This window comes from Sus scrofa, chromosome 13, assembly GCF_054392235.1.
Source record: "Sus scrofa isolate SSC_HxYL_T2T_F1_AM1 chromosome 13, Sscrofa_HxYL_maternal_Yorkshire_Landrace_v2.0, whole genome shotgun sequence".
Lineage (NCBI taxonomy): Eukaryota > Metazoa > Chordata > Mammalia > Artiodactyla > Suidae > Sus > Sus scrofa.
The window spans coordinates 58,641,026-58,666,336 of record NC_139395.1 but is presented as its reverse complement, the minus strand read 5'-3'; the positions used below and the strand labels follow the sequence as shown (position 1 = coordinate 58,666,336).

The window sequence follows — 25,311 nt, the reverse complement described above, 5'->3', positions numbered from 1 at the left end:
TTGATGACCTGGCAGAATGACCAATAATCAGATTACTAATGAATTTAAAACATTTCTGTGCCCTAAAGAACACTTTTTTTGTGTTTTACTAGTGGTATGTTTCTCAATGATCTTGGTTGCATGCATGCTTATCTTATTTACTGTTAGGCCTTAGGCTCCTTGATGACAGGCACTGTGTAAGCAGTATTTATTGCATTAATGTGGATTTTCCTGTGGATGATGTCATTACTCTTGTGAATTTATTTTTTTTTTTGGTAATTCCTCAGAGGTCCATGAGACTGAGGTGGGTCACCTCTAGAATAAAGACTGCTTCATAGTAATAAGAGTGAGTCATGATTCTTGAGGATAAAGAATTTACTGGGTTCTCAATAAATATTGGTACTTAATATTTTTGAAAAATTTTAAACATTCAAAATGTGACACTATGTCCTCACTATAATTACTTCAAATGATTTTTAGAGTACTTAGGATGTTATAAAAGGACAACCAGAAATTTAAAATTGTTATGACTGAACTTGGTGAAATTAATTTATTTTTCACTTCCTACTACTTGCTATCCTTTATTTGACAGTCTCATTTCTTCAGCTAAGATCCAAGGGGAGATTTCAGTGTCTATGGAAAGTTTGACCATAAAAACTAAAACTGCAGAGCTTCATTTCATTCTTTCCATCTTGACACAAAATGAGAAATTACATATAAAACAATTTGCCAAAAAAGCCAGATTTTTAAAGTCTAATGAGAGACCAATACATAGGGAAGCACTTGGTACTCTAAGATGGGTGAGCTTTTCTGATCTTAATTACTTGAATAGTCCTTATAATCTCTTTTTTCACTCAATTCCATATATACCTTAACTGCCTTTATACTTCAGCCCCTATTAAAGAAAAAGAACAACCACTTAGGAATAGTTAACTTTTCTCTAGTATTCTTTAGTAACTCTTTTTTAGGTTTCTATATTATCTTCTAGGAAAATCTTTCAAAGAGCTTTGCTTTTAGGCTCATATGTCAACAAATAGCCATTCTTCATAAGGGTAAGAGATTAGTTCAGGAAAAAATACCGAGGATAACATTTTGGACTGCAGTGACTGACTCAAATATTTGTCCCAGGCCACGATGACGTATACTTTATGTTCAGATAAAGTCATAAACGGCACAGAAAAAAATAAAGCACTGCACCATCTGCTTGGATACCAACAATTCATACATAGGCTGAAACTTTATTTTCCCAGGTATTACATTTGAGGAGTAATCCATTTTCATCTATACATTCATGCAAAAAAGACATGACCTCCCAACTCAAAGCACTTCTTTTACTTCCTTGCTTTTCTGCCAAAGAAATTTATTCAAAGCACTACCTTGAACTGTTTCTCCAGTCGTGTCTTGCCTCCCACTCCTGGTATGAGAATGCTGTTAACATAGCTATGCAGCTGATTTGAAGATACTTCGGTCTCCTTTCCAAGAATGGCTTCCAACAAGGCATCATGGATGAAAATGTACTGCTCCTAAAAGGTACATTACATGGTAGTCTCTGCGGGAGGCTGGGACAGAATAGCCTCTCTGTCCCATGCATGACATGTACGTTTGATCCACTCTTCTTCCCCTAACCGAGACCTCCCGGTGAACACCTTCCTGCATTTAAAGCCAGGCATTTGCTCCAGTCAACACTTACTTGCTTATTCATCAGAAGTTATTTTAGGGTGGAGACTGTTGAGTTTAGTTCTGTATGCCATACCATGCCCCAAAACAAGCAATGGGGGAAGAAATGTGTGTTCAGTGAAGGGCTTGAGAGCCATTCTCATATATATTTTACATATGAGATAATATATTTTCATATTTTACATATATATGTAAATATACACTATATATGAGTATATATGATATATTACATATGATACATACGATAATGTATACATTATATATATAATGTACGTGTATTTATGTCTGTGTGTATGTGTGTGTGTGTGTATGTATATCAGGCCAGACAACATGTTTAATTCCCCAGAGCATGACCACAGCATTAGAAACAACTGTAACTGCTTTCTTTAAGATCCACACAGAAACAGGAAACTGTAACCCAAAGAGTATCCTGGTCAGGACATGTTTTAATACAAACCTGTAAATTCCTTCTAGCCCAAAGAGAAGGCATCTGTCTCCTCAATATCATTCAACTTTCCATTAAAGCCTGTGCTAGAATCACACGAGAGCACTGGCAGCCGCCCACCCCCCACCCACACCCACCACTGCCCCTTACCTCAGTCTGGACGAGGTAGTTGCGCTGTGTCCTGATATGCTTCAGGAATCCCAGGACATTAACTGTGCTTTTGTCTTTTATCTGTTGCAGCATGCTGTCTATCACAATGTAGGTGCCTGTCCTGCCCACACCAGCGCTGGAAGACACACAGACCCTCCACTAGTACACCTTCCGTTCTACCACATCATGAACCAGGGATTTGAAAAACTGTCATCTGTATCTCAAAAGCACTTAGCAATGACCCTGTTGTTTAGAGAACCTAGTGTAGTTGACATACGTTATGACATATGGAGAGCATCCAGAAACCCATAGAATATTTCTGCCTTCATGAGTCTTGATGGGGAGGGAAGATTGCCTTCATACCATATTTAAAAAATATATATATATTTATATGATATTCTATCTATATCTACATCTATATCTATATGGTATGTGTGTGTGTATATATGTGAATATAAGTATGTATAAATATATATAAATATAAGTACATAAAAAAATACATGTAGTTACATATTTGCTTTCTCAGCCTCCCTTGTAGCCCAGGCAGAGGATTCAACTCTGTGATGCCAGGGGTGGAGAGAGGTCTCTCCTTGCACAGCAGCCTATCTCTATACCAGAACCAGACCTGCTGAGGCAGTGCCTAGTTCTCCTGCTCCCCTAGGGATTCCAGGAGAAGTCATTTTCCTTTCCAGTAAACCTCCTTTCTGCACAACTCCCCCAGTGTGTGCAGAAAGGGGGTTCCTATTTAAATGGACACTTTAGTAATCCAGGTGTCGAATAAGAAGAGTCCATCTGGAAAAGTTGGCTTCTTTTATTCCCATTTCCTAATTGTTATTCAAGAAAAAGCAGGAGTTCCTGCTATGGCACAGTGGTTAAGGAATCCGACTGAAGTGGCTCAGGTCGCTGTGGAGGTACAGGTTGGATTCCTTGGCCTGGTACAGTGGGTTAAAGGATCCAGCATTGCTGCAGCTGTGGCATGGACCATGGCTGTGGCTCAGAGTCAGTCTCTGGCCCGGGATCTTCCATGTGCCATGGGTGCAGCCATAAAATAAAAAGGGAGAGAGGAAGGAAGGAAGAGGCAAAACAACTCAGGCGGACTCAAATTCTGCAGTGCTACAAGAAGCTTCTTTTAGTAGAACCCCATCCCCCAAACAAGGAGGTTCCCCATTTCACACAAGTCTGTTGATACCCAAACTCTGTGATAGCATTCACCTGTATTTTTGTGATTCTAAGTGGGTTAGCAAAAATGTAGTGTTCTCATGGGACTTTAAAGAGAAGATAGGCAAAGGACTTGCCCTGTGGAAGCGTATCATGAGAACAGCCCAAAAGAAATGCTGAGAAGAGGCTGTGCAGCTTTGTAACATACCTCACAAAATAAGCAACATCTATTTGAATACCAAAGTGAAAAAAGCCAAGCAATCCAAATGAAACCCAAGAAAGGCATTTTTAAGCAATCGACTACTGTTACTTAAGGTAGCTTAAGGAGGGAAAACATGCATTATCTGTGCTTTATAATAGGTATTTTATATAGCATGTATAAGCTGAAATCCTTTCATATATAAATATTATTTGGAGGAACCCTCCAGAAAAGCCAAAACTCAAAATCTCTATTGTGGAAAAGTTCTAAACTTGTATTTAAGGTTATTTTTTATATATTTGGAACCGCCAACAATTTCCCTATAAACACTGGGGATTTCATCAATAATAAACTGGTGTTATAAAAACTGGAGATTCATCCTCTAAGAGCAGATTTCTTTTTTTTCTTTCTTTTTTTTTTTTTTTTGCTTTTTAGGGCCACACCCATGGCATATGGAGGTTCCCAGGCTAGGGGTCAAATTGGAACTGCAGCTGCCAGCCTACACCACAGCCACAGCAACGCCAAGATCTGAGCAGCATCTGCAACCTACACCACAGCTCACAGCAACACCCGATCCTTAACCCACTGAGCGAGGCCAGGGATGGAACCTGTAACCTCATGGTTCCTACTCAGATTTGTTTCTGCTGGACCATGACGGGAACTCCAAGTAGCAGATTTCTTAATGTGAGCAGAATATGGTTGCCTTCTAGAATCCTAACAGGTCTCTGTGGTCCTAGTTTTCAGCAGAGACTAGTTTCTAAATCAAAGCAATAGCAGGGCCACTGTGGTCCATCACAAGGCCACATCCCATGCTCGGCCTGATTCAAATGCTGGCTCCCAGGCAGAAGAAAGAGGAGGTCGGGCCTACCTGCAGTGCACCAACACAGGGCCCATTTCTGGCGTCCGGGCTGCTGAGGACCTCCTGACGAAGGTCAGGACCGGGAGGGCATACTCAGGAACTCCCATGTCTGGCCACTGCGTGTAGTGATACTGGATCACCATCCTTTCGTTCTGACGTCCCTTGGGGTTTCCCTTCTGGCCCTATGAGAAAGGTGGGAGAAGATGCCTTTAAACCAAGAGTAGGCATTCTAGATAACAGTAATGTGGGGATATCAGGAAACGTGGGGTCTATTCTCCATTGGCCCTAAGGGCTGATCCTGGGCGTGGTCCCTTCCTCCCTGTGGCCTTCTCATGTCATCAATGGAGATGTGACCTGGCTGGATGGGAAGGATCAGACACCCCTTAGAAGGGAAAATGGTTTAGGACTACCAAGAACAAAGGTTAGGTATCGGTTTTCTGGATTTAGAAGCACCCAAAGCATTTTGTAATTTGCACAAGGCCTCCATTTCCTGACTTCCTGCCCCGACTCATCTGACCCTGGTCCAGGTCTCCCACTCTTTCTCTGCAGTGCAGGTCGGGCCTTCAGGAGCTGGGAGGCAGGGGATGCCATACCTCCAGGCAGTTGGGGGAAGATCCTGAGTGACAGATGATTCTCAACCTCTAGAGGCAAAGGCAACTATCAATTTACGTGTCACTTTCGTAACTGAATTTTTTAGTGTAGTTTTCATTTACGTGGCTGCAATTTTTACCTTTTAACCACTGTGGATGAAAAATGTCCCCAAATAGATCTCTTGCTGTGATTTTTTTTTAATTACCAATACCTCTAAAATTAATTTTTTTTCATTCTGAGCAGCATTTTTTTTTTCAATGACTCAGAATGACCTTTTTTCAATGACTCAGAATGACTCAGAATGGTCTTAAATCCATTGACACTGAAGCTTGTAGGGTGTTTGCCCTAGTGTTACAAAGGCCTTGGGTGGCTTTGGCTTCTTAATTCTTCTGTTACCTCTCATTTTCCTATTTGTTCCTCATTTTCAGTTAATAATTTTTCCTCTCATCAGTGTGCCAAACACCTTAAGTTCCTATCTGACTTCTCCCTCTGACTTAAGCTGTATCTAAAATAAGAGGAAGTGGGCCATGTTTAAATAGCTGAGGTGTTTCCTTGAGTAATGAACTTTATACTCTATGAGTATAAACTGGTTATGGGTTAGCTTGAGCCAGCTAACAGAGCTATGATAGAGAACACAGACAAAAACAGTGCTACTGATTTTTATATACTTCTGCCATTCTTGGAAAAAAGGCTCTCCATAGATGGGACTGTTAACCTAGGATTGCAAGTGGGCTTCAGAGCCACTGAAATTGTGTATAAAAGTTTGAGTAAATGTAAATTCTTCTGGGGCAAGAGGGTAACAGTTTGATCACATTCTCAAAGATGTCCAGGAATCTAAAAAAATAAATTAGGAACCACTGCCACAAACAACTGTCACATCTAAGCCTCCAGAGAGTAATACTTTACATTTTCCTAAGGAGCATCTGTCTTGAGCTCACAGTACCGTTACAGTGATCTGTACGTCTCAGTGGGATGGTGGTTTTCCAACAAGAGAAACTGAGATAACTCGAAAGCAGCATTTCCACAAGGTGTGAATCTCAGGATATTAACAGTTCCATAGAAAAAGGTTTTGTTGTTAAGTTACATGAGGAAACACTCAAGGTTCTATCAGTTTCTTAAGTCTAGCACTCTGACTCCTTGTGTTCATTGTAAATGTCTAAGGGGGAACATATATCATTCATTTTCCATACGTGTTGAATCCCTGAATGTGATTTTTTGCAAGCATCCTGCAGGGCTAGTATTCCTTGGGACATGCTTTGGGAAACAAGGCTTTAAGGCTGTCAGAAAACTGGAATTAAAAAGCTAAATCTGCAAACAGATGCTGCCATATTTGCTGGTTAGCAAAATCTCAGAGGTCTTTTTCTTTTTTTTTCAAATGAAGCCTCCTTCCTGAAGAGATTAAAGAGCTCCATCAGGCCAGTTAAATTCTATTATGGGCTTTGCCAATATCTTTCACACCATACATTGATGTCAATCAAAGGAGTTGTGAAAAAATGTTTCAAGAATACTTTTTTTAAAACTACATGGGTTACGAGAGTTGGCCTTGGTCGTACAGTAATTTTCATACTAGTTTAAAAAGAGATTCCACGGCAGCCCACCCCATACCCTCAATACCTTCTTCACTTTTGTATTTCTGACTGAAAAACGACGAATAGTATAGCAGGCGTGAACTTTTGTGCTCTTCAGTGTGACGATAATGTTTCCGTACTCCTCACTGTTCTCTGTTGGCCAATACTGATCACACTTTCGCTGCAAGAGAAAAAAATTGTGAATTACAGTCGCAATTTATGGGAGGGAGGGGTGCACTGGGCGTTTGGGATGGAAATGTTCTAAAATTAGGGTGATAATGGCTGTACAACTACAAATGTAATAACATTCATTGAATTATATATTAAAAAAGATAATTGTAATTTATGCCACAGTTCCACTGCTGATAATGTGACTTCAAATGACAATGTTAAAACATAGGTAATATCACCACGTTGCTGACTAAAGAAGGAATACATGGGCTGACATCCTTGCTGGCAGGTGTGACCCCTGAAGGGATTAATCTTGGGGCATGTTTGGGCAGGACTATGCAAGAAATGAGCCTAGTGTTCATGATCATCTTTTCACACATCATGTACTTTATGAAGCTCCCAGAAAAATCCTGTATGTTTGACCTATAAGAAATGTGGGTAGGATGTATGCTATAAAGGGACTTTAAGTGTCTTTAGGGAGGCTGGGCTGCATTCACGGTTAAAAGAAAGTCTCTTGTAACTGTCAGAGCCTTCATGGTAAAAAATTCGGTCACCATGGAGTTCCCATCGTCGCTCAGTGGTTAACAAACCTGACTAGTATCCATGAGGACGCGGGTTCGATCCCTGGCCTTGCCCAGTGGGTTGGGGATCCAGCGTTGCTGTGAACTGTGGCATAGGTCACAGAACAGCTTGGATTCTGAGTTGCTGTGGCTGTATAGGCAAGCAGGTATAGCTCCAATTCGACCCCTAGCCTGGAAACCTCCATATGCCACAGGTGTAGCCCTAAAAAAGACAAAAGACAAAAGACCAAAAAAAAAAAAAAAAATTGGGTCACCAAAGGCAAAACAGGGACTCCACAGTCAAAGTGAGGCATTTGTGATTCTGAATAGTGAACCTGAGCTTGATCCTTGTTCCAGCTTAAATTAACATCTAATGGAAAGTCATAATCCAATAACTTAAATATGAATTATCATCTTTAATAAAATGTCCTCTTAGTGATGGTCAAGGTGTTTAAGCAGTCTTCACTCCACCCAATTTGAACTTTTAGTAGTTCCTTGACTATAATGTTTCTTCCAATGTCCCTGCTTCTGTTCTGTCTACCCCTATACTTGGGATGTCCTTCCCTCTCTTTTCAAGCCTGTGTACTCTTCCTCCTCCTCCATCATTCAAGTCTCATCTCAAATATTAGCTCTTTAAAATAAAAAGTCTCTGGACTCAAGGAAGCGCTCACGTGTTCTGTAGCATCTCTCTAATTAATACCGTATTCATCCTGATCATTGTGTTTAATCCAAGCTCACATTCCTGGCAGGGAGGACACATTATTTCTCTAACTCTTTAGGCCTTGTCAAGTTTCTATCCTATACTCCATAAATATATATATATATTTTTTGAATGAAGGTACATAATTAAGCCAAGAAGCTCTTACTCTTCCTTTTTCCACAAGGTTCGTAATCATGACAATGATTCCAGTGTTCTGCTCCCAAATCATCCTCCAGAAATCTTCAAATGTAGACTTTAAAGGTCCCTGGGTGGCAATGTAGGCCTTTGCTTTGTTGTAACCCTTCAAAGATGACACAGCACAAAGTAAGATGAAAGCAGTTATCACAGACCAGTTAATAATTCAAGTGCCTTACATACGGAATAGGCTTGCGCTTTTCAAAAAAGCTGTGTGCAGTATTACAACACATTCAATAGTCTCTGTGGTAATCTTCATTTATCAGAAACAGGTTTATAAAAACATTTCTGACTTACATCGACATAGTTTGCATTAATGTAGTCGCTGTGCTTAGAGTCTTTTCCTGGTAAAGGTCTTAACTTCACCCTACTGTGATCATCTACAGAGGATAAGAAAAAAAAAAGGCAAAAACAAAATGTATAATTTAAAAACTAGCAGCATTCTAAAGTACAAAACAAGGCAAAGAGGCTATGTGGCATCTCCCAGAGTGCCCCGAGAAAGCTTTCGGCAGAAGAACAACTAAAAATTCAAAGGTACAGCATTCAAACCCATCTCTAAACCACAGGGACACTCTTACCTCATGTTTTGACCTGTGAGTGCCAATAGGCAAGAAATGTAAAATGAGGTCTTTATGAGTTCATGTAAAGTAATTAAAGTGGCAACCCTCCAAAATTTCCTTGTCCTACACTTTAAAACCAACTTCCAAGGCCTTTGATTACCATGCCCATCCCCTCCCCATTGATACAAATATAGAATGGTGATTATTCTATCAATTCCAGAACATCTATTTCCAGGAGATAACACTGCTAAATTCACTGGACTCCCCAACACCCCAACAGACCTTATGTAAATGAGGGAACCAGAGCTTGCTCCTAAGCGTCATCTCATCACAGAAATCTGAAATCCATGATCAAATTTAAGATCCACTTAACCTTTGCCTCTGAACAAAAGGTGAGCAATGATATGTTCCTCTAGTTGCCCAACAGAATGTGTTTGTATTTACAGGATAAAAAAAAAAAAAAAAAGGAAGCTGAGGTCATACTTCCATTTTTCCCTAGCTAGAAAGAGAATGGGCAAAAGCTGATTTACATTTCTATTTATAGTCTCGATCACAAAAGGCTAGTTCAAAAAGAAGTCCAAAGAGTGGATTAGTTTAGACATTACTGACCTCACACTATATCAAGCACTTTTGGAAAGCCCTCCACATTCTTGAAACTGTGAATTGCTTTTGTTGTGCTGACAATCTCTTAGACTGCAGTGGATGTGAACAAAGGCTGCTTGATATAAGTGGACCCAAATGAAAATATTCCTCTAAGGCATCTGGATCCAAACTCTTATGCCTTAGTAGCATTATATTGCTATTTCTCATACTGACAAATAAGAACACATACTTCTCAAGTTGCAAAATTCATCTTTAATCTAAAAGGTAATAGACTGGCTAAAAAGATCAATAAAGGAGGTGACATCCACATATACCTTGAAAGCTGGATGGCTTCATGAGAGAAGAGTCTTCCTATACTGTATTTCTGGCACATTCACAGGGCTAGTATTTCTTACTTGTTCCATGACATTTCCATCTTATTCTTTGTTATGAAAATGTATTAATATAAGGGTAGACCAAGGGGATAGTGATGGGCCCAGGAGCTGACCAACTGGCCAACAGAACACCAAAACTCAACTCCCTGAACCTATGAAAACAAGCATCTCATTTAAATTTGTGAAAGTAAATTCTCAAACGAATTTGTGAGAGTATAAATACATCTAACTAGAAAAGGTGGTTTTCTAGCAAAATATAATGACCCTTGGGCCCGTCATACAGAAGTTGCTTTGATGTCCTCCTTCTTTGTCACATAATTTTAGCTGAGGAAGTGAGGTCACCAGAAGTAAAGGCTGCTGTGATACAGAGAATGATGTGTGTGGACATATGCAAAGCACATATATGTGCGTATCTCTGATTCATATGGTTAGAAATGAGGTATAGAGTTGGATAGGTCCTCACAGTCTCAGGAAGGTGAGTCTTGAGTGGGTTGGTCAACGAATACTGCCAGAGTTAATCCATCCAAAGACGGACAAGAAAATAAAAGTCTGACTCTTCTTCCTTGTTCTCCTTTTTTCCCTTTCTCCTTATCCTCTCAGATAAGTGAAACAAATACTCTTATCCAAAAATGACTTTTGGTTCTTTAAAAACTTTTTGTAGAAGAAGCAAAACTACATTCATAGATGACATGATCTTCTACTTAGAAATCCTAAGGTCATATATGTGAAGTCCACAGCTAACATCATACTCAATGATGACAAGCTGAAAGCTTTTCCTCTAACATTGGGAACAGGATAGGGACGTCCACTCTTGCTATTTTTATTTGTCATAGTATTAGAAGTCCTAGCTTGAGTATTTAGGCAAGAAAAAGAAATAAAAAGTATCTAAATTAGGAAGAAATAAAACTATCATGATTTGCAGATGACATAATATCATATAGAGAAAACCCTAAAGATTCTGTCAAAAACTGTTATAACTAATAAATGAATTTAGTAAAGTTGTAGGATACAAAGTCAACACACAAAAATCTGCTGAATTTCTCTACACTAATATAGAACTGTCAGAAATAGAGAAAAACATGGAGTTCCCATTGTGGCACAGTGGTTAACGAATCCAACTAGGAACCGTGAGGTTGCGGGTTCGGTCCCTGGCCTTGCTCAGTGGGTTAAAGGATCCGGAGTTGCCGTGAGCTGTGGTGTAGGCTGCAGACTTGGCTTGGATTCTGAGTTGCTGTGGCTGTGGTGTAGGCCGGAGGCTATAGCTCCAATTCAACCCCTAGCCTGGGAACTTCATATGCCGCAGGAGTGGCCCTAAAAAAGGCAAAAAGACAAAAAAAAAAAAAAAAAAAAAAAAAAAGAGAGAGGAGAGAAAACAATCCCATTTATAATTGTATCAAAAAGAAGAAAACATCTAGGAATAAATTTCACCAAGGAAGTGAAAGACCTGTATGTTGACAACTCTAACACATTAATAAAAGAAACTGAAGAAGATACAAATAAATGGAAAACTATTCCATGCTCATGGAGCAGAAGAATTAATATAGTTAACATGTCCATACTACCCAAAGCAATCTGAAGATTCAATACAATCCCTATCAAAATTCCAATGGCATTTTTTACAGAAATAGAAAAAATAATCCTAAAATGTATATGGAACCATACAAGACCTCAAACAGCCAAAGCGATCTTGAGAAAGGAGGACTAAGCTGGAAGCATCACACACCCTAATTTCAAATTATATTACAAAGATAAAACAATTAAAACAGTATGGTAATGGCATAAAAACAGACACAGAGATCAGTGGGGGACAAGAGAGGACCAGAAATAAACCCAGGCAAATAGAGTCAACTGATTTATGACAAAGGAGCCAAGAATATACAATGGGGAAAGAACAGACTCTTCAATAAATATCATTGGGAAAACTGGACAGCCACATGTGAAAGGATTTGACTGTATTACCATCTTACACTATACGTAAAAATTAACTCAAAATGGATTAAAACCTTGACTTTGAGACTCGATATGAAACTCCTAGAAAAGAAGAGAAAAAAGGGTCCTTGACATAGGTCTTGGCAGTGATTTTTTTTCAATCTGATAGTGCAACAAGAGCAAAAATAAACAAGTGGGATGACATTAAACTGAAAAGCTTCTACACAGCAAAAGAAACCATCAACAAAATAAGGCACCTTACTGAATGGGAGAAAACATTTGCAAATCATATATCTGAAGAAGGATTTATATTCAAAATATACTAAGAATTCATAGAGCTAGCAAAACAAGTAATTAGTTAAAACTGGACAGAGGACCTAAATATACATTTTTCCAAAAAAGACATATGGATGGCCAATGGGTACATGAAAAGGTGCTCAACTTCATTAATCTTCAGGGAAATGCAAATCAAAACCACAAAGAAGTATCACCTCACACCCATTAGAATGCTATTACCAAAAAGATAAGAAATAACAAGTATCATACACCTATTAAAACTAATAAATGAATTCAGTCCAGATGGTAAGATACATCAACAATCAAAAATCAATTGTATTTCTATTCACTAGCAATTAACAATCTGAAAATATCTGAGTAAACATTCCATTTGCAACATCATCCAAAAGAATGAAATAGTTAGAAATAAATTTAACAAAAGCACAACACTTGTAAAATGCAGACTCCAAGACAATGCTGAAATAAATAAAAGATGACCTAAGTACATGGAAAGATGGGCTCATCTTCATAAACTGGAAGACCTCGTTTTTTTAAGATGACAATGCTCCCCCTATTAATCTAGGGTTCAACATAATCTGTATTAAAATTCCAGCTATACTTTTTTTTTTGCAGTAACAGACAAGGTGATCCTGAAATTCATATGAAAACATAAGGGATAGAGAACAGCCAAAGCAATCTTGAAAAAGAACAAAGCTGGAGGACTTACAGTTTCCATTTTCAAAATATATTACAGGAGTTCCCGTCGTGGCGCAGTGGTTAACAAATCCGACTAGGAACCATGAGGTTGAGGGTTCTATCCCTGCCCTTGCTCAGTGGGTTGACGATCCGGCGTTGCCGTGAGCTGTGGTGTAGGTTGCAGACGCGGCTCGGATCCCGCGTTGCTGTGGCTCTGGCGTAGGCCGGTGGCTGCAGCTCCGATTCGACCCCTAGCCTCCATATGCCGCAGGAGCGGCCCAAGAAATAGCAACAATAACAACAACAACAACAACAAAAAAGACAAAAAGACAAAAAAAAAAAAAAAATATATATATATATATATATATATATATATATATATATATATATAAACAAAGCTACAGTCCCTAAATCAAGACAGTGAGGTACTGATATAAGAACAGACCTACAGATTAATGGAATAGAATTGAAAGTCTGGGAATAAACCCTTACAGTTATGGTGAGTTGATTTTCACGGGATGCTAAAACAATTTAATGCAGGAAAGAACAGTCTTTTCAACAAATGGTGTTGGAGCAACTGGGTATCAAGAACATGCAAAGAAGTGAAAGTGCACCCCTACCTCACATCATATACAAAAATTAAATAGACCAAAGACCTAAATGGAAAAACCAAGACCAGGAAAACTCTAACAACAACAACAACAACAACAAAAAACAGGTGTAAATATTCATAATCTTGGATTTGGCAGTAGTTTGTTAGATATGACATCAAAAGCACAAGCAACAAAAGAAAAAATAAACTGGATTTCACCAAAATTTTAAGTTTGTGCTTCAAAGGACATCATCAAGAAAGTGAAAAGACACAGTACTGAATAGAGAAAAAAAAATTGCTGCCTATACACCTGATAAGGGATTTGTATCTAGACTATATAAAGAACTGTTATAACTCAACAATAGAAAAAGAAGTAATCCATTTAAAAAATGGGCAAAAGATCTGAATAGACATACAGGTGGCCAATGAATACATGAAAAGATGTTCAACATCACTAATTATTAGGCAAATGCAAGTCAAAACCACAGTGAGATACCACTTCATAGTCATTAGGATGGCTATTAGCAAAAAACCAAAGTAACAAGTGTTGGCAAAGGTCTGCTGCTCCTGGAAATGTAAAATGGTGCAGCCACTTTGGAAAATAGTTTGGTAGTTCTTCAAACTGTTAAACATAAAGTTACCACATGATCTAGCCATTCTATTCTAAAGATATACCCAGGAGAATTAAAAATATATCTATAAAAAACATTGTACACAAATGTTCATAGCAGCATTACTCCCAAAAGTCAAAAAGTAAAGAATAACCCAAATGTACATCAAATGAGAAATGAATAAACCAAGTGTGGTATATTCATACCATGGAGTATTATTTAGTCACAGAAAGGAATGAAATACTGATGTAAGGTATACCACAGGTACATCTTAAAGATATGCCACGTTGGAGCTTCCATTGTGGCTCAGTGCTAACAAATCCAACTAGTATCCATGAGGACACAGATTCAATCACTGGCCTTGCTCAGTGGGTTAAGGACCTGGCGTTGCTGTGAGCTGTGGTGTAGGTCACAGACTCGGCTTGGATCTGGCATTGCTGTGGCTGTGGTACAGGCTGGCAGCTACAACTCTGATGTGACCCCTTGCCCAGGAACTTCTATATGCCACAGGTGTGGCCCTAAAAACACAAAAATAGAAAAAAACAAAACAAAACAAAACATGCCAAGTAGAAGAAGCAAGACACAAAAGGCCATATATTATATGATTCCATTTCTATGGGATATCCAGAATAGGCAAATTCATAAAGACAGAAAGTAGGTAATTGGTTTCTAGGGACTTGGGAGAGGGAGGAATTGGGAGTGACTGCTACTGGGTAAGGGGTTTTCTGTTGGGGTGCTGAAAGTGTTCTAAATTGTTTGGAGGCTGTACCTGCAGCAATATGGAAATTCCCGGGCTAGGGATCAAACCCATGCGACAGCAGTGACTTGAGCCAAAACACTAGCAATAGCTGGATCCTTAAACCCCTGAGCTGCCAGGGAATTCCTGCTATAAATTTATGTTGTGGTGATGGATGTACAACTCTGTGCATATGATAAAAACCACTGAAATTCACTTCAAACTTAAATTCAAATTAACGGAAATTCCCATCATGGCTCAGTGGTTAACGAATCCAACTAGGAACCATGAGGTTGCGGGTTTGATCCCTGGCCTTGCTCAGTGGGTTAAGGATCCAGTATTGCTGTGAGCTGCGGTGTAGGTTGCAGATGCATCTCAGATCCCATGTTGCTGTGGCTCTGGTGAAGGCCAGTGGCTACAGCTCCAATTGGACCCCTAGCCTGGGAACCTCCAAATGCCGCCAGTGCGGCCCTAGAAAACACAAAAAGACCAAAAAAAAAAAAAAAAAAAAAAAAAAACCCACCAAAAACCTCAAATTAACGTTGAAATGGATGAATTTTATATTGTATGTGAATTATATCTCACTAAAGTATTATTCAAAGTCTACAGTACTATGCAAATTTAGTCCAATTTAAATGTGTTACTATATAAAATTATATGTACTATGCTCCTGACCATAGCGTATTTTGGCCACAAACATCTCTGCCACTGCCCTTAATACTGAAGCATATATTTTCTGCCAGTGACCCAAGCCCCAGTGTCTATGAAAAGTTGCATTCTAGCTGTAGCAGTAGTCTGCTCTCCTAGGGTATTCCGTGAGACTCTATAAGAGGAACATTTATTTGAGTCTTAAACCTCCAAGGTATTCTTGACCCTGGAAATGTATTAGACAGGACTAAGGACAGGGTCTGCAAGGACTGGTATAAACCAGTTACCTAATCTTACACTGCTTTGAAATTCAGCTTCCTTGATTTAATTCTCAGTATCTCTCTTTGTATTAAAAGACTTGGCTCTCACTGGTTAACAATAATGCCAAGATAGCCACATGACATTAAACTTTGGTTCCCAGCAATGGATATGAAAACAATTCATGTGAGAACGGTAAAGCTTGGAAACATTTCCTTCAATAACCTGATGGTTAAGCAGAGATCAGACAGCTTAATGAAAGACTAAGGGGGCAGAAAATGTCCCCACTTCTTGTACACCACTGAAGATGGGCTAATGGGAGGTTAACTTGCAAGTGTGACTTTCTCTTGGCATTCTGATTCTGATTGCTTGCCTTTTGGCTGATAACCAGCAAGAAGATTTGATTTCCCTGCAGTTGAAGACAGTATAAAGTTTATTACTCACATGCTAAAATGTTGATGTATCTGTTTTTGTGCTTGTTATCTGGATGATTGGAATGTTCTGCAGTGATGTTCATGTCAGCCGTACAGCGCTGGACTTCCTAGTAAAGAAGACAAACATTGAGATTTCAAAGATTTTTAGACACGCTTTAGACGTTTAACAATAAGGTCATAGAAAGAAAGGAACTATTTACATCCAAATGCATAGAGTGTTTACTCACTCCCTAGCTACCGGCCACCACGACCTCCCCAGATCAACTACGGAAATAATTACTGACATATTCCCTACAAATGTAGGAAGGATGGGAACAAGATAAGAGGATTTAATTCTTTACTAATTCATCAATCACCTATTTATTCCTGTATTTAGCCTAGGCATGGGGATTACAACACACTATCTCTGAGTACGTTGCAGTTGGATGGGTAAGAAAAACATGCAAAAAGGTGATGACGATCAAATGTGATTGATTACAGTAGGAAAGAAGCCTGAAGAAACCGTGATGGGAACACAGAAGAGGGCTTTAGACAGGAGATGATTCACCCGGGTCTGAACAGGATGAACAGGAACATTTCAGGCAGAAGAATAATCTCCACCATGATCTGCAATATGTTAATAGTCCTTATGGCCTTGTTTTATAACTAACAGGCTATGAAATGACTGTAAAGACTCAATCCTGAAATGATACTAATACAGAACCCAGGCAGTTGTCACATCTGACTCAAATATATATGGTTCTGAGGCATTGTTGGTTAACTCCAATTTTATTTATGTTATCCTCCTTTAGAAAAATAGCAGTGGGAGAAGCAAATCTTTCTCTGGTTACCTTTGCTGTGGATAGAAATATGACCCATTAGCCTAATACAAGATTGTTAAACAGCCACATTTTTCTATGCCGTATGCTTCAAACCCAAGAAAGTACTAGAGCTAACTAATAAGGGAAGTAATTAGCAGTGCACAGCTGTAACAAAGAGCAGGAACAAAGTGACACAAGATTATCTGGAGAAATGTTTTACATGTAACAGATGTAACAGAGTTTACAAGTATGCCGACTTTTCTTCACAAAGGAATTGCATAGCAATTACGGATGATTTCCACAGCCTCTACATCACGCATAATGAAATCAGGAACTGGCAGTCTTTTATACCCACAGAGTCCTGAGGAGGAACTCACCACCATCAAAGACCTTAACTAAGGTATAAAAACAAAGGGTCACTATCTGTTCAAAGAAACCATATTCATGGACACCAGATTCTTAGAGGCTGGATGTTGAATTTTTTATAATTGTAGACATTCCCAGTTGAAGGAAGGAAGGGAGGGAGGAAGAGCACCACAGTCATTAATTCAACACATCTCTGGGGAAAGTTTGTTTCATGACAATTCTTTATCTTTTTTTTTTTTTTTTACTCAAGGTGATCAACTCTGATGTTTGCTATTCCATCTATAACAGTTTATAACTTAACACTTTGGCAAATGCTAGCTCAAAGGGCCTTAAGGCTGCCTTTGGCTCTTTCCTCTAAAATAATAAATAAAAAAATAAAAAAATAAATAGTAAAGCATGAGCACAATATTACAAGTCTGATACCTTAACGTCTCTAAGAACAGAAGCAATGCTGGCCACACTCAGAATATTTGGGGGACCTGCCTTTTAAAACTGGTTTGAAAGCCTGAGGCATCTCTTTTGCATAGTTTCAGGGGCAGAAAACCTTTGACAATGGATTTGTATTCTGGTAGACATTCATTCAGTCTGTACCCAAATCCCTGAACTAAGCTGACATGCTTTTGTTTCTGGGTTTTGAAGGTCATACCTTTGGCAAGTACCTCTTCAGGGCTGTTGCTCAGGTATCTTGGGCTGAGATTTCAGCTTTTTGAACTTTAGTTTGAGACACCCTTTGTTGATTTTTTTTCCCCCATTGCATGGATCTGACCACACACTATGGACTGAGGTGGGGCTTCTATTAGAGTATAATGCAATTGACCAAGACTGTTTGGGAGCAGCTGTCTGCACCGTTCAAAGCAATCATTCAATATGGCCAATCAAACTCTGGGTTATCTAAAAACCCTGGTCTGATCCGTTGCCTCTATTTCACTTTTCCAATTATGTGAATGACAGAAAACAAAGAATAGTCATAAATAATGTTAAATCTGATTTTATTAGAACCCAAGAGGTTTGCCTAAGGCCTTCTGATTTTGTCTTGCAGATAATAATGTCATCAGTAATTCCTTGCAGTACTGCCTGGCTCATTTAGATGCTGATAACATCATCTGATCCCGGAGTGGCTTTTCTCCATCACAACTGGCATTTCAAAGTTAATGTGATTTTAATAGGTGCTAAAACCCTCTGAAGTGACACTGGCTGATAGAGTGTGTAGAGTTAAGTTACCTATTCAGCACTCTGAGAAATAGTTCAAGATTTGAGCTTGTTTGTATTTTACTGTCTCTATAGCAGAGCTGGGATTCTCAAAATGAATATTCTGAGTATGAACAGGCATGCTACCACAGAAAAGGGCCAGCCAGAAATAACAGATTTAAAATAAAATATAACTTCCACAGAAAAGAAAATCATGGACATGGAGAACAGACTTGTGGTTGCCAAGGGGGAGGCAGAAGGAGTGGGATGGATTGAGAATTTGGGGGTAATAGATGCAAACTATTGCATTTGGAGTGGATAAGCAATGAGATCCTGCTGTAGAGCACTGGGAACTATATCTAGTCACTCATGATGGAGCATGATAATGTGAGAAAAAAGGAATGTATATGCATATGTGTGGCTGGGTTCACCTTACTGTATAGTAGAAAATTGACAGAACACTGTAAACCAGCTATAATGAAAAAAAATTATTAATAATAAAATACAATTTAAAAAATGAAGAGACAAAACCCCTCAAAGTTGAGGGCCACAGGCTATGTCACTCCTGCCTAAGGCTGTGGATGTGCACAGCTGTTCCAAGGGCACACGGAGACCTACTGTCCTCCCATTCAGTAGCTCAATTTGGAAAGACAATTCAACCAAAAAAATGGATCTCAAAATCTCTCAGATGACTCAGCTTCACAGCAAAGCAAGCTGAGAAGGAAATATTTCGGACCTGGTAACTATGTGTTAGTTGGAGAATGTGTAATTTCCTCAGTGTCTGCATTCAGGAAGCCCACAGCTGAGTTCAGGGGACTGTTTTACAGAAGACTGATGAGTTCAGGTCATGACCACAGCTTTGTGTTTGCTTCATGTCACACAGAGAGCTGGTCCTTGCCCGGTCCTGCTTCCAGTGTCCTCTGCTCAGGGTATCTGCTGCCACACTGATTTTCTTCAACTGCTGCTTTGACTTCATGATTCTCTTATTCAGAAACCTCTAGAGAGATTCCATATCCCTCAGCCAGGCTTTCAAGGTTGCTTCCTCTTTTCCACCCACTCCCTTCCCAGTGCCAGAGAGTTAGAACTCTGTGTTCCTTGAAGAGACTGTGTAACCGCCTGCTTTTTGCCTCATTGCCATCTTCCTCGCTAAATATGCCTGTCCTTAAGTCCAGATCCAAGTTTTTATCTAAAATGACTGCCTTACCCTCCAGGAAAACCATCTTTGGAGAGGAAATCAGTGTCTATCATCCTGCAGCTGGTCTATAAGATACAGTTATTTTTCATGTAGGATTTGTGAAATTTGGCTAATGCATTTTTCTCATGCTTCATAACCTCAACCTAACCACAATTTTTTTTTTCAAGTTAAAGGTTTGAAATGTTTTCCTCTAGAACTTTTAAGACTCAACTGGCATTTTGTCACAGAGGCTCAGGAACAGGGTCATTTTTTGCCCTCTGCAGGCAGCATTATTTTGCAGCCTTTGCCTCTGTCCAGGAATTCCCCAGTATGTATCATCGGCAACCCGAGTACTCCGCATCTTACATAACCCCACTGTGGCCACTGGTCCCTTGGCGCATGGGCTCAGGTGGACAAAGCTTTGTTCTCTTGATTTAAGATGAGCAACCAGCCCAAATTTAGCTCAACTGGAGTTAAGTGAAATAGCCCTGATCCCCCAGTGGATTCTTGTCCAGGTGTACTGGACCTCTGGCTTCATCTCTGCATTCAGCTTTTATTTATTTATTTTTGGCTTTTTAAGGCTTCACATGCGGCATATGCAAGTTCCCAGGCTAGGGGTCCAATCAGAACTGCAGCTGCCAGCCACAGCCACAGCAACAGCAACACAGGATCCGAGTTGCATTTGTGATCTACACCATAGCTCGTGGCAACGACGGATCCTTAAGCCACTAAGCAAGACCAGGGATCAAATCCACATCCTTATGGATATTAGTCAGTTCCTTTCCACTGAGCCACAAAAGAAACTCCTCTGCACTAGATGTTAAACCTGTGATGCTTCTGACCCCTGTGATTAAATCTGTTGACCCCCGGGGCCTTGGAGCACCCCCTTTTCTGAAACTTCACAGCTGGCATCGTACCTCTGGAAGCCTCCTGGATTATGACTGGGGAGACCTAGGAAGAGTGAGGTTGCAGTCAGCTAGGGTAGCCAAGGGAATAGTCACTGAATGCTATCCTGAGACAAGGACTGATGTTATTTCCAGCGACTGCAAAATCCAGTAGAGGTGTAATGTCCCCAGCTTCCAAAATTTATCTGACAAGGACAAAACACTGGCTTTCCCCATCACCTCTAGACAAAGACTCAAAATTACCAGTGAATCATTTTTCTCATTCTCCTCCAAGCAGCAAAGTTCTGAACATAGTAGAGCTATTCACCAAGTTGTTTCTTTTTTTCACTTCCATCCAAGATTTTTAAATAAGAGGGGGCAAAGAGACTTTATTTGGAAATACCCAATCAAAATCCATAGAAGCCTTTCTCTGGAGCTCCCATCATGGTGCAGCAGAAACAAATACGACTAGGAACCATGAGGTTGAGGGTTCAATCCCTGGCCTTGCTTAGTGGGTTAAGGATCTGGCGTTGCCGTGAGCTGTGGTGTAGGTCACAGATGCAGCTCGGATCCCACGTTGCTGTGGCTCTGGTGTACGCCGGCGGCTACAGCTCCGATTCGACCCCTAGCCTGGGAACCTCCATATGCCAGGGTGTGGCCCTAAAAAGACAAAAAGACAAAAACCAAAACAAAACAAAAAAAACCCCAAAACATAGAAGACTTTCTCCTCTGCACTTATCCAGAACTTCACTTCTGTTACAGCATTTATTTTGCTTTGCCATCTCTCTTCTCAGGCTGTGTGCTCTCTGGTCTTCTCCCATCCCCACCAGACGGAACTCCCTGAGGACAAGGTCTCTGTCCAAGTGATCTTTGTACCTTATGCTCTGGCGAGAGAATAGCAGGTATTCAGAAACTGCAAAATGAGTTGCTTTATCTCCTCTTACTGGCCAAATAGTAACCGGGTAAGTGGTTTTCCCTATAATCTTTTTTTTTTTTTTTTTCATTTCCTTTTCTTAGGGCCACGCCTGCAGCATGTGGAGGTTCCCAGGCTAGGGACAGAGTTGGAGCTGTACCTGTCAGCCTACAGCTTAGTCACAACACGACCAGATTTGAGCCACATTTTGACCTACAGCACAGCTCATGGCAATGCAGGATCCTTAATCTGCTCAGCAAGGCCAGGGATGGAACCTGCAACCTCATGGTTTCTAGTCAGATTTATTTCCGCTGCGCCACAACAGGAACTCCTTTTTTTTTTTTTTGGTTTTCTCTATAATCTTAAAATTAGTTCTTGGACAAACTTCAGGCCTCTATTCTGAGGATATATAAGGTTTTTAACAGTCAGATTCTTAGCAATCTGGGAAGGCCTGAAACCATGAAGATCATGTACAGGCTCCTAGTACTCTTAGTGGGAGGCTCCTTATTTTGACTGCTCTCCCCTCTCCTTTTTTTTTTTTTTTTTTTTCCCAAGGAACTCACTGGCCCATCAGCTGTATGACCAGTTTTAGATAATCACTGATAATCTTGGTTATTTCTCCTTTGACTTCAGCTCATTATAGGATACTACTTACTCTAATGAAAGTATAGAAGGTGGAGTTCCTGTTGCGGCTCAGCAGGTTAAGAACAGGACATGGAGGTTTGATCCTTGGCCTCCCTCAGTGGGTTAAGGATCTGGTGTTGCCATGAGCTGTGGTGTAGGCGTGCAGCTGTAGCTCCAGGTCAACCCCAGCCTAAGAACTTCCATGTACCACAGGTGTGGCCCTAAAGAAAAAAAAAATTACACAAAGTATGGAAGGCATCAAGGTTAAATATGTGGGCTTGAGTCAGAAAGCTTGGCTTTAAACCCTACTACTGCCATTTCATAACTGAACCTCCCAATGCCTCAGTTTTCTCATGGATAAGTTTCCTGATTTGCAAAATGGGAACAATAAATACCTCATGGGGGCATTTCTGAGGAATGAGTGAAATAGTCCAGGCAATAATGCTAAGGAGATGCCAGCTGTCATGATTCCACATAAAAGGATCTGGAAATCTGGGGTTGAGGTTATTACCCTCTCAACATGATAAGGGTTTTGTTTTACTGTTGTTAAATTATACAAAATCTCTTGTGCCTTCTTTTTATAGCCTATTACTATCTCTCATTTATATATAAAGAAAAACCTTGATAGTGTGTTATACAGCCTGTTACCATTTTCCTTTTCAGTAGAGCTACCAAAAAGGAATACTACTGTTTTAAAATACTTAAAATTTCCCCTAAATGAGACGACAGTATGTGAGCGAGCTTTTCTACTCTCTTATTTCCCCCTTTACATTGTTGTCTTACTCTTCTCTGCAGGAGAAAGGATGTTCTTCCTAGCCTGAACAGCTCTGATGTGAAACCTTTCCAACCAGGACAGAGTGCAATAGTGAGAGTAGAACAGTGGTCCCTTCCTCCCGGCCCTGCCCTTTCCAATCCCCAAACTACCAGCTAATAATATTTCAGCCACAGATTTCAACAGAGGTGATGAAAGCTCCTAGCCATGGCTTTTTTTTTTTTTTTTTTTTTTAAGCATGTAAACTGGGTACAGATGCCCAGGATTTGTTAACAGGCGTGATTTTGATGCAGTGGAGCCCATTTTAAGTCAGATCAAGTTTACAGAGGTGTAGCTGATTATTTTGAATAATTAAATGGTGTCAAAACCAGCTGTGATGAATAGCACTGGGGTCTCAAATCATAAATAATTGAGAAACTGGAGCTGCATTTGATCATCCTGATCAAATTCTGTTCTCTAGAGGATAAATGTTTGTCCTGAATACCATCAACATTGTTAAATGCCTCAATATTCTTGCTCAGTCATCCAGCCAACAGTCAATTGAACTAAATCACTTTAGCACCACACACATTTGCTGTTCTCATGAATACAAAATGTTTGACTTTAAACCACGTTCTTTGTAGTTGGATAGGCACTTTTTTTTTTTTTTTTTTTGCTTGTTTTGGTCAGCATCTAATAGCTGCATTAAACAATGGACGCGTTTTTGCTTGTTTCATGAAATGTATGACTTTGCAGAATAAATCAGAGCGGTCCTTCTCTTAACCACCTTTGCTTTGATTCTGCTCAAGAAATAAAAACAAACAAAAAAAGCTAGGAGAAAGCCTTCATTTAGAACAAGTTGTCAATATAGAAGTTCCTGTTGTAGCTCAGTGGAAATGAATCTGACTAGCATCCCTGAGGATGCAGGTTCGATCCCTGGCCTTGCTCAGTGGGTTAAGGATCCGGCGTTGCGGTGAGCTGTGGTGTAAGTCACAGATGTATCTTGGATCTCATGTTGCTGTGGCTGTGGCATATGCCATAGGCTACAGCTCTGACTTGACCCCTAGCATGGGAACTTCCCTATGCCATGGGTGCGGCCCTAAAAATATGAAAAAAAAATTGTTTTTAAATAAAAAAAATAAAACGAGTTGCCAACATAAGTGCCTTTGGGGACTCTAAATTTGCATAGCAATAGGGGCTTCTCGTCCTCTTTTTATTTTTACTTCTCCATGCAAAGTCACTGCACTACCAGCTGCATGCCTCCTAGCTGATCTCAAAGTGCTCACCTTCCACTGATTCCTGGAGGCAATTTTGTGAAAAGAGATGGGCAGGTGAGCGCCACCATCCTCACTTCCCTTTTTCAAGTTGAAATGAAACAGAGAAAGGAACCGACTTACCCACAAAGCTAGAAGACAGCTGAGCTGCCATGAAAACTTGGCCTCCTCGGCACAACTCTTGCTGCCAGAGATGTGCCTGAGTTAAGCGCCTCAGTGAAGAAAAGGGCAGTCTGTTTAATAGCTCCTCATTGACACCCTGTCACTGCCGAACTGGCACGGAACCCAGAGCTGGCAGGGGGTGCGCGCTGCTCTCTACCTTGTTTCTTGCATGCCAGCTCTTAAAATCGGAAGGCTGTGTTAACCCGTGTCTCCTCTCCAAGGACCAATAATTCCCCAGGGGTTACTAATCACAAAACCACAATGACTGACCATCGCATGGGCTTCACAGTTAATACGGCACTTTCAAAGATGTTCACCATTTGTGTTTTCCAACAACTTTGAGGTTGGAGGTGACATCAGTGTCATTTTTACCAAAGAGGAAACTGGTGATCAGAGAGGACAGCATTGGCTCGAGGATGAAGAAGATCAGCACCAGTGGAGCCAGCATCCGAGTCCTTAGGCTTCAGATCTGCTGCCTCCACCGTACCTTGCAAGTCCCAGAAATGATGTGGTGTTGGGAGCCCTGTCCTTTGCATTCTAACTGTTGTCCCAGAGAGAATGAAGACAAAGAGGGAATGTGAGTTAACCTTCTTCCTCCCACTGAGTAAGTTTTTAACAGAGCTGCATGTTCAGGAAGAGTGCCAGCAGCCCCCTTCCACCTTACTCTTACCAGGCAAAAAAGGCCTGTTAAAACTCTAGGTGCAAAGAAATAAGACTCCGTCCCCACTTTCCTCTGTTATTTTATTTTTTTTTTTTCTTTTTAGGGCCGCACCTTCGGCATATGAAGGTTCCCAGGCTAGGGGTCTAATCGGAGCTACAGCCGCCGTCCTACACCATAGGCACAGCAACGCCGGATCCTCAACCACTGAATGAGGCCGGGGATGGAACCCAAAACCTCATAGTTCCTAGTCAGATTCATTTCCACTGCACCCTGACAGGAACTCCTTTTTAATGATTTTTATTTTTTCCATTATAGTTGATTTACTAGTTATTGTTTTGTTATGCTTGCAATACATTCATTTCAAGGTGACAAAAACCCATGTAAAATAAGACGTAGTTTTGTGGACATGAACTTCAGTTTTGAAACCTACCTCAAAATCCTCGGAGAAGCCATGCTGGTTATTAGAATAGAGCTCACCAATGTGTTTAACAAACTGTTTGACAGGAATGGCTTCCATGTCATCTGTAGGAACAAAATAATATTTG

General features: G+C 40.2%; 1 protein-coding gene across 7 annotated transcripts in view; it reads right to left on the bottom strand.

Annotated features, from left to right (window-relative positions):
* PTPRG (protein tyrosine phosphatase receptor type G) overlaps window positions 1–25,311 on the bottom strand; it is a 720,153-nt gene that overhangs the window by 23,337 nt on the left and 671,505 nt on the right. For all 7 annotated transcript variants that reach the window (XM_021070771.2, XM_021070773.2, XM_084988823.1 and 4 more), the window contains 8 exons: window positions 25,197–25,288; window positions 15,980–16,076; window positions 8,550–8,632; window positions 8,224–8,358; window positions 6,673–6,807; window positions 4,477–4,649; window positions 2,252–2,387; window positions 1,356–1,502 (listed from right to left, as the gene is read on the bottom strand). In XM_021070771.2, the coding sequence (XP_020926430.1) occupies window positions 1,356–1,502; window positions 2,252–2,387; window positions 4,477–4,649; window positions 6,673–6,807; window positions 8,224–8,358; window positions 8,550–8,632; window positions 15,980–16,076; window positions 25,197–25,288 (998 nt within the window). The remainder of the gene's footprint in view (window positions 1–1,355; window positions 1,503–2,251; window positions 2,388–4,476; window positions 4,650–6,672; window positions 6,808–8,223; window positions 8,359–8,549; window positions 8,633–15,979; window positions 16,077–25,196; window positions 25,289–25,311) is intronic.